At 40.4% G+C, this 9,657-nt stretch overlaps 1 protein-coding gene across 3 annotated transcripts; it reads left to right on the top strand.

Moving 5' to 3' along the window:
• The first annotated feature begins 2,112 nt into the window (after window positions 1–2,112).
• On the top strand, window positions 2,113–9,308 carry LOC142890546 (poly(ADP-ribose) glycohydrolase-like). 3 transcript variants are annotated; one of them, XM_076029703.1, is made up of 19 exons: window positions 2,187–2,512; window positions 2,842–2,897; window positions 3,111–3,264; window positions 3,812–3,937; window positions 4,046–4,135; window positions 4,248–4,319; window positions 4,391–4,477; window positions 4,561–4,721; window positions 4,816–4,895; window positions 4,984–5,056; window positions 5,572–5,647; window positions 5,768–5,915; window positions 6,057–6,135; window positions 6,221–6,329; window positions 6,705–6,801; window positions 6,907–7,035; window positions 7,150–8,450; window positions 8,948–8,989; window positions 9,202–9,308. In XM_076029703.1, exons 1-17 carry the CDS (start codon window positions 2,489–2,491, stop codon window positions 7,266–7,268), a joined length of 1,680 nt encoding a protein of 559 aa, XP_075885818.1. In that variant the 5' UTR covers window positions 2,187–2,488; the 3' UTR covers window positions 7,269–8,450; window positions 8,948–8,989; window positions 9,202–9,308. The 3 variants fall into 3 exon arrangements, with proteins under 3 accessions (XP_075885820.1, XP_075885817.1, XP_075885818.1); XM_076029702.1 differs by having other exon boundaries at window positions 2,135–2,512; window positions 2,842–3,264; XM_076029705.1 differs by lacking the exons at window positions 6,057–6,135; window positions 7,150–8,450; window positions 8,948–8,989; window positions 9,202–9,308 and having other exon boundaries at window positions 2,113–2,512; window positions 2,842–3,264; window positions 6,907–6,950.
• Window positions 9,309–9,657: the final 349 nt, after the last annotated feature.

Here is a 9,657-nt window from a genome sequence, read left to right as displayed (position 1 = left end):
GGACTGGTGGGAGTAAAGGAAGAAAAGAAAAAAACAAAGACACTGCACTCTGAGGCTCATCTTGCTTTCTCTGTGTGGGTGAGCACAAAGAAAGCCGAGGCAATTTCTATTAATAAAAATCAAAATGATTGCAAATTAGAACGTTTGCCTTGAGGTGTTTTACAATCAGTCCAGCATTTTAATGACCTCCGTTCTAGGATATCTTTTTATTTCTTTATTTTTTGAAGCAGAGTTTGAACAAAAGAACTTTCAGTGGGAAATTGGAGCAAACCTCTGAGCTTAACCAAGTCTCGTGCGCTGAAGAGACGATTGGAGGTTTTGCTAAGCTCAGTGTAAAAATGACCTTGCACACTATCAGCAATTAGAAACTAAAAAAAAAAGAGGACAGAATGACTTTACTTTATTGACTGTATGAGCCCACATACCTCTGTATCGTAACTAAGTGTTGCTACGACCAGTCACACACTGAAAAGAGAGAGCGTGCAGAAACAGAAATACTGGCTCAACAGGAGACACACGATAACACTGGCCGTGTCTCCTCACTCAGGCCTTTTTAAGTCATCCTAGTGTTTCTGCAGTGTTATGCGTGCATGCCATTGTGGTGACTTTTCTCTTTGGCAGCAGGCAGAACATTCCAGGGAAATGGCTGACCCAGAATAACACACACACACACACGCACGCACTCACACACACACACAGGCAGGGTGGCTGACTAAGAAGGGAGGTCCTCCGCCCTTTTGGCTGCGTTACACTCTCATTTTTACTCTCTTGACGGCTCGATGTTTTTGGGGTTAGGGGAAACACGCATCCACGCATAGATCAAACCGAAGCGTGCACATGCAGCCTGGACGGCGACACACATGACTCTCAGCACAAGAACTCATGACAGTGTTTGCCCCTCAGCTTTTCTATAACTCCATTGTCGTGTCAGCAAACCATACAAATGTCGATTTTCACCGCGCATGCTGTCGATAAATCAAGCAAAGCCCGGCGAAAAGTATGTTCATTGTCCTTGCAGTCACGAGTGGCGAGTGTTTTATAGAGAATTTTAAAGGTCCAATATTACACAATTTTTTTTCAGATATCTCATTTGACACCCCTGAGTTTTCTGGAACATCCTCACCCAATTAGTTGTCCAAGTGAACTGTGCAACGATCCAGAAAACTTATAGGAAGAAGCAAACACCTTGCTGGGGGTTTTCATTGGGACAGGTATCAGCAAGGCATTAGTATTCTTTGTGACATTGTATAAGGCTTTTCACTTCGCACACACTTGCATCAAGCAAAAGGGAAAGAAACAATTGACAGGTAGGAAACATTAGTCAAGAGAATTTGTTGCATAATCTTCAAACGATGTTGCAATGGGTAAAATGTAAAATTAATATTTTTAATATACTCTTTTTTTTTTAATAACAATTCTGCTCTCTTACTGCTCCATCACATCTCAAAAGCTGAGATAGACAGATCTCTGTAACATCTGTAAGGGTGACACGTTGGCACAGTCAAGTATATTTTTCCTCTCTCCTTTTAAGAGCAATTTGTCCCAATTGAACTCCAGTTATTCTCCTGACCCCTCAACCTCTAAGTCTCCACTTGGCACACTCCTCTCATACCACCATCTGTTGTCACAAATGAAAATGTCCCTTCTGTTTGAATGGTTTAATGATGGAAATTACAGAGATATGTAAACATTTTAGAGTTAAGGCTCTTAAGAGGAGTCCTGGATCACTTGGATGTCTAAGGATGGAGGATTTGTACTGGGTTCATCTGTGGTGTTGTTGTTATTATTATTATATAGTTCTGTACGTACTAATATACATTGTACACAGTGAAGTAAACACAATTTTCACTGTGGAAACAATTCAAGTTTAAAGCACCGTGTTTTAGCAGCAGTAATGTAAGTGATCTCTATTATCATGCACAGATATTCTGTGTCGTCGTGTGAAAAGCGAGTCGAACAGGTCCGTGCTGGCTCACTGCTTCCATCTCGTGTTGCCAGTGCTGTATTGCATGCTACATACAATTGCCTCGACTCAAGGAAACGTTACTATACGACGTGACTCTTGCGTGCGTGCGTGCGTGCGTTTGTGTCAGTGTGTGTGCGTGTGTGTGTGTGTGTGTGTGTGTGTGTGCGTGTGTGTGTGTGTGTGTGTGTGTGTGTGTGTGTGTGTGTGTGTGTGTGTGTGTGTGTGTTTCAATTTACGGCTTTAATAATCTGAAACCTAAAAATTCGGAATACGTGTCTTTCAAAGAAGCGCTACAGCTATGACTTTAAGATGTCACTGACGCGGAAACGTTTTCATCGGTTTTCAACCACGAAAAAGTTAAACGTGTTACTAATTCACGCGCCCATTGCTCCGCCCAGGGGGCGCAGTATGACGACTGTACTGCTTTTACTTTCGTTTTGAGGAGGGAGAGAAGTCCGTACGTGGTGTTGTTCGCAACACTGAGCAACAGTGCGCGGTTTTTAGCTTATTTTGTCGAACGCAATGAGTGGCGATCTCGTGAAAAAGGTGAGTCTATTTCGTTGAAATACAGATATATGCGTATACGTCTGCGCTGGACGAAACTCACGGAATAGGAAAAACAAAAAAGGGTGTGCTAATTCCATAGCGCTTGCATCAGAATACGCCTAAAAGCTACAGATTTTAACATAGAAGAACTGAGAAGAGTTTATTACATACAAAGTCTTTAGTATGAGCAATCCTCTCAACTAAATTGAAACTGAAAGTGCGTCAGTCCACAGTGGGGGGTGCCTATTTGCCCTCAACACACTACCAAAAAAAAAGCAAACATTTAGATTTATTTAACTTCTTCTCATTTGTGTTCAAAACCTCCACAGATGCCAAGGAGTCACAACAACAGCGACCAGATGGCACAGGTGCTCCAGCCTGACAGGTCTCACAGGCCAAGGGATGAGTCTGGCGATGAAGAACGTCAGGACGCCTCCTCTTCTGCCTCCGCCTCTGCATCCTTCCCCACCTCTGTGCCCTCCACTCTCTCAGCATCCTCCTCCTCCTCCTCCCCGGCATCGTCCTCCAGCCCATTCTTCTGTTCCCCCTCTGCTCTGCCCACCCGCTCACCCACCACCGCCTTCTCTGCACCTTCCAGTCACGGAGCAACGCGTCCATGGGGTGAGCCAGGGCCCCCCCAAAGGGATTTCGGCCCGACAACTTGTACACTGGACAAGATGAAGAAACTTCCTGAGAGTCAGTGTCATCTGGGACCGTTGATGTTTAACCGGGCACACACTGTTCTCATAAACGTAAGACCACGACTTCCTATATCCCTGTCAAAAAGATGAAAATGGCTCACAGTTACTGAGGTTCACTTCAGGATTAGATAGATTAGTAGATTATGAGGATTCCAAATGTACAACAAAGCACTACATAAATAGAAACTTGTTGACTTTCTGGTGACTTTGTGATCGATTTGACAGCTCTGAAATTCCATGGAGGAAAATAATTTCAGCAATGCCAAATCAATGGATTGTTTTGCTGCATGTGTACTGAAATATCAAAAAAGTGTATGGAACACGTAGTGTTGGATGGATATCGTCCTAGTCACAGTAGACTTCTAAGGGTCTCCTTCGTGAAATTAAAGAACAGATACGTGGACTGAAAAATGCCACCAGAAGCTACATTTACACAGTGACGAATGTTGAAGCGAAATCTTTTTGGCTTAATTTGGGAATCGTGAGGTTGTTTATTTCAGTGAGTTTTTTTTACTATGTCATATTGCATTGTTCCTCACAAAAAAAAAACTTTTTCCAGCAGCATCACATCTTGATGGAACATCTTTTTTATCCCTAGGTGGAAGAATTCAATTGTAAAAGAATAATTAAACCCCAAGAAGGCATGGAAATTTGGTCCAGTGTTGTTGTGAAAATGCCTCACTCATCATCAAATCTCATGACAGTACGTAAGGGCATTTCACAGGTATGTGTAGAACTACTTTACTGGATGGAAAAAAATGCTGAATTTCAGAAAGTTCCATCATGCACAATGTGAAGGTTGGCACTGTAAAATGAACATTCGCTTTCACAGGAAGTGACCAACGTCATCAGATGGAAAGTGATTTCAAAAGAACTCAAAGTATTGGCTAAGAAGAAAGCAGTTGACGTCCAGGATGTGCAGGTCAGTCAGCAGCCACAAGCTATTCTTGTTTGCATTAATTTGGCAAAAATGTTGTTTATCTCCAAGGAGCCTGGAGTGTTAATCTATGTATTTTTTATTTATTTTATTTCAGAAAGCCATCCTTATGTATAACCAGAAGTATAAAGCTCATTGGTCTTTTGATGCCCTCGACAAATTTGTCATGGTCAGTGTGTTTGTGCACTTCAATTTTAACTTCTAGATGCAATTTCATAACAATTTCAATTTTCCTTCCAGCGTATCCCAAAAACCGAAAACTACTTTGACTCACTTTTTCCAAAGATAGCTGCATTAGCTTTGAAGCTACCGGAACATGTGAAGAAGGTACGAAGACTTAACGTACAATAGGTTATCCAGTAGCTAGCATACTAATGAGGAAGTGACCACTTTGCTGTCCATCTTCCCAGGCCATCCCGATGCTTCACCGAGGACATCCCGCCTCCATCACTTTGTCACAGGTCCAGATAGCCTGCTTGCTCGCCAATGCATTCTTTTGCACGTTCCCCCACCGCAACACCACTTCATCTCGCGGAGAGTACCACCGCTTCCCTACCATTAATTTCAACAGGTGAGGAAGCGCTAGTCAAAAAGGGTCAATTTTGCTGAATTGAATTTTGCCAAATCCTAAAGCGGGTACCTCTGCACTCTCATCCTTCACGTAGCCTGTTTGGAAACTGGTCAGAGAGGAAGAAAGAGAAGCTGAGAGCCATCATGCATTACTTCAAAGTGGTCACCGATGAGAGTGAGACAATGCGAAAACTATTTCCATGTGTCTGATCATTTCAGTGAATGTGTGTGACCAGTTCTCTCTCCCACTCCCCCCATTCCAGACACAAAGCTAGATGGGCTGGTGACTTTCGAGAGACGCTGCCTCCCAGACACAGATATGCAAACATGGAAAAGGTCACATTTTCTGCAGTTTCATTCTTTTTCTGTCTGCAAATTACGCAGGGCTTGACACGTACTCTTAACTTTAATAAACACAAACTGGTAATAATAAAATCCAATGTAAAACTAAAACCCTTTTAAAATTCTTCCTGTTGGAGGCTGGCAAGATGGATGAGTGAATGATTTCAGAGTTGAAATATGAGCTGTCCTGTTGCCATATAGCTGCTGCACACAGTCACACCTGCCAACACTCTGGCTCAACATTTCTTCCTAGATTTCAGTACATCCAATCAGATAAATGTTACAGTGTTTCTGGGCAGGTGCCATGCTCAGGTGTCATCTCTGTCTTGTCATGATCATACAAACAACAGCTAGTGGATAACTGCGAAGGGCTTTGGGTGATTGTATTTTGTGACTTTGCAGTTGGACCATCGTCAGACTCATTGTACACTTTCAAGGGGTCCTTAAAAAGTATCCCCTGTATACGGAATGTAAAAGTTTCTTTCTCTTTTTTTGTTTACCTTTGACAGCTGTGACCAGGTGATGCCGAGGATGCACATCACCTCACATGGAACCATTGAGAATGAAGGCACAGGCCTGCTGCAGGTGGGAACCCATCAGAAGCAATGATAAGCCTTGGAGGCTTGTTTCCATTAATCATTTAAGGCATTTTTTGTTCTGTTTTTTTCTTTCTTTTTCATTTCTATTAATATATACAATTGGCAGGTGGATTTTGCGTCCAGCTGGATAGGTGGAGGTGTCCTCAGCGCTGGTTTGCTGCAGGAAGAGATTCTGTTCCTCATGAATCCGGAGCTGATTGTATCCCGCCTCTTCACAGAGAGACTGGCAGACAACGAGTGTCTGATTATCACAGGTGATAATGACACCATGTCTTAAAATCAATCTCCCTCTGGAGAGCCTCCCAGCTGGAAACATTTTTGTCAGATGTTCAGATGTGACCTCTGAGTGTCTCAGTGCTAAAACAAAAATGACAATAATCGTTGTCTTTCATCAGGCTCTCAGAAGTTCAGTAATTCCACTGGTTACGGCGATTCCTTCGAGTGGGCGGGGCCTTGCGAGGACTCCGTTCCAAGGTCCTTGCCTTTTGTGACAAAAAGCTGAGTGCATGTGTCTTAACTCTGCAGGGGTGAGTTAATCTGGTGCTCTCTCCTTTTTCAGGGATGAGTGGGCCCGCAGGAGGAGGCAGATCTTGGCCATTGACGCTGAGCACTACACCCAAGGGAGGGAGCAGTACAACATGCACAGCGTGTTGAGGGAACTTACCAAAGTAGAATATTCAATATATGCTCACATATTGAGCATCGTATTATCTGACCTTAAAATGCAAAACTATACCCAACACTACCTTCAAACGTGAGGTCATGTTTTTATCCAGACAGAGCAAAATGTTGTCGAAACGTACAATAGAAATAAATCATTAAAAATCACCCCAAAACAACTATTTGGATTTGAAGCACGGAATCTAAATTAATTGGTTCTTGTCTCTCTTTTTTTAAAACGCCTGAAAAGTAATTTCTCATTTAGAAAAAAAAAAAAAAAAAAAAAAAAAATATATATATATATATATATATATATATATATGTATATATATATATATATGTATATATATCAATTTTTACATGCCTTTATTCTGTCTCTCAAGGCCTACTGTGGATTCCGGCCAACTTGTGCTGGTGAACCTGACATTGCCACAGGCAAGTGGGGCTGTGGAGCTTTCAACGGAGACCCTCAACTCAAAGGTAACCTTCTGAATGTGAGACTGAGCCAGTGCCTCCCCACAACACATCTGTAATAATAAATAAATAAATAAATAAAACACCTTTTTTTTGTCTCTCTTTCTCAAGCCATGATCCAAATGATGGCAGCAGCAAGGGCAAGGCGAGGGTTGGCCTTCTTCACTTTCATGGATGAAACCCTGAAGGAAGATCTGGAAAAGATTTACCAGCTGCTGGTCACAGAGGGGGTCACCGTTGGTGAGACGTTTTTGCACACTTTTAGGACGCTTCAATTCGCCAGAGTTGTTTGATGCTTGCTGAATGCTGTTAACGTTCAAATGGTGTTTCGTTCTGGGTTTTTTTTTTTTGCAGGCAAATTGTTTGAACATCTGAGAAACTTCTGCAGAATTTTCCCTACCAAGAAAGTTCAAGATGGGCTTCTCTTTGACTTCATTAGGGATGCCCTAAAACGTTCCTGGAGTCTGCTGTGAGCACGTTCAAGTAACACATTGTAGCCTTGAGAACATTTAATTGAACACGGAACACAATTTAACATCCTTTGTCAAACCAGACTGGAGACGTTTGTATTTCAGTAGTAACCAGGTGTAACTATTTGTGAATCAGTTCCGCTCAGTCATGTTTAAACACATCTTCTAAGAAAATCGACAGTAAATTGTCTATGATTGATGATGTCAACATGAACGTCTAATTCATTGAGTTTGTCCTATGAAACACATCACTGTGATACTTCTATAAACATTTTAACCCTAATATAGAGGTGGAGAGATATTTCCTTCAGCACTAAAGCCTCCTCTCCTCAGTTTTAAAGGCTCTAGGGGCATGAACTGGAACTCACAAAAAACACAGCACTCTTTCAAAGTTGTAGCATCAATAACATTGACAGCAACATCATGGCCAAATACACTATTTAATAAAAAAAAAAAATAATAATAATATATATATATATATATATATGTATATTTCTGAGTGTAAAGATGCTAATTTGATTTGTCTACTATAGTTTTTCTTATATTTGGACTGGAATTCTATGAACTGCTGCACACTAGGCATAAAAGTTGCAAGACATTAACTTGCCGGTCAACCAAATAATATATAACACTGTCATTATTGGTCTTGGTATTGCCAAATAATTGTTGTAAATATCTCAAAAAATGCCAATGTGCAATCACTTCCTTGAATAATTTTGCAATACGTACTGCAACATTTTTTGTTGAACTAAACAATTTTAATAGCTAAATTAATTTTGTACAAATAAAAGTCACAAAGTTCAGCCTATTTTGTCGTTATTATACACCACAGTAACCCTCACTTTCTTTCTGTTCTTTCTGTTATGTCTTTCACAACTGTTCTGTGTACCTGTGAGTCATAGCTCATCTCATATCTTATATCTCAAAATAGGTAGATTGTACATTACCAGGTACAATAAATTCAAGTAGTGGGAATGAAAAAAAAAAAAAAACATTAAAATTGTGATTTCATGCGCTATTGTGAGTAGCACAAGAGGACGAGGACTTTAACTCCGAAGCAGCAGGTGGCAGTAGTGCACCATAAATAGCAGCTTCAAGGAACTAGGAAAGAAGACGAGCTCTGCATTCTGGAACGGGACGTGGAAATGGTGGAGAAGCACGTTTGTCTGAATTCCACCACTAAAGGTTTGTTAATTTTTTTAAAATATGATTTACCCTCATAGCATGCGAGAAGAGCGCTTGGTTTTCTCTTTATGTATGTATAATATATTTGTTTATAGTTGCCAGGTAACAGAGCTCACCTTATTTTACACCGGGCACATGTGGCAAAGTTGACTGCCTTTCGCTTTTTTTTCTTTTTCTTTTAACCCTTCCTTTTTCTTCTTGAAAAAAAAAAAAACATTTGTTTTTGAGTAAATCTCATTTTGCTCAGTTTGTAGAAGCAAATTCAGACGCTATTTTACTCCGTGAACAGACCACGTGGCTGGGAAAAATCTCATCAGTGTTAAATGTTGCCAAATCTTGTTTTAAACTGCTCTGGAGTTGCCTTGTTTATTTTCTGGCGTTAGCACCAAGTGTTCGACCTAAAATACAGTAAAATCAGGCTTAATAATATATACGTTTACAGGTTTGATTACTCGTGTCTAAAACGAAATGTGTTACTTTGTTAATTTGTATTACAGGTTTGGAAGAAGTGGCTGTGGACCGGGAATACTTTTTCAAGTGTATGTATTGAAATTTGATCATTTGAATATTAATGAATGAGTTATCCCAATGATTATACCAATCACTACCCATCTGACCCATTCTTGTGTCTGGGAGAGATTACAGACGTACTTAAAATGAGGGTTTGGTGTCCATTTAGAGAGATCCAGTTGTTGCCTGATGCTGTTGTTTTTAACCTTTCTCTATTCTTTTACTTTCTTGTCTCTTTTAGGTTTGACCATCTGATGTCTGGACTCCTTGCTCTAAAATATGACTTGTTTGTGTTGATTGTATTTGTATAGGTTTTTCTCAATAAAATAAATACAAGTTTTGTCTGTTTCTGGTGATGTTTGTTAATGAGTTTTGAATACCTGGGTACAGTTAAGGCCCATATGCTCAACGTTGTGTTGTACATATAACAGATATTTTTTTGAGTGGCTGAAATACAGTTGTTTACCTCAAATCGTGAACTTCATGCTTGATTTAAAAAAATAAATAAATAAATAAACAGCTCTGCCACACATGCATTGATTTGGCTATCACATTTATGAACCGACTTCAAATTTTTGCACACCATGTATGTTTCTAAATATTCTAAGAAACTTTTCTCCTTAAAAATCTTCATACATCGATTAGTCCCTTTACATTGCTGTCATAGATTCCCACATTTCATGGGTGGATTTGAAAA

Source organism: Nelusetta ayraudi, unplaced genomic scaffold (assembly GCF_046127955.1).
Source record: "Nelusetta ayraudi isolate G7.1 ecotype Tasmania unplaced genomic scaffold, CSIRO-AGI_Nayr_v1 ptg000026l, whole genome shotgun sequence".
Taxonomy (NCBI): domain Eukaryota; kingdom Metazoa; phylum Chordata; class Actinopteri; order Tetraodontiformes; family Monacanthidae; genus Nelusetta; species Nelusetta ayraudi.
This window is presented reverse-complemented; position numbering and strand designations above follow the sequence as displayed.

Bases quoted from the DNA above. Each gene is read 5' to 3' on its own strand.
- LOC142890546 (XM_076029702.1), top strand. From the start codon at position 2,489: ATGAGTGGCGATCTCGTGAAAAAG. The intron at 5,916-6,056 runs GTGATAATGACA...GTCTTTCATCAG, and splicing joins CGAGTGTCTGATTATCACAG to GCTCTCAGAAGTTCAGTAAT. The intron at 7,036-7,149 runs GTGAGACGTTTT...TTTTTTTTGCAG, and splicing joins CACAGAGGGGGTCACCGTTG to GCAAATTGTTTGAACATCTG.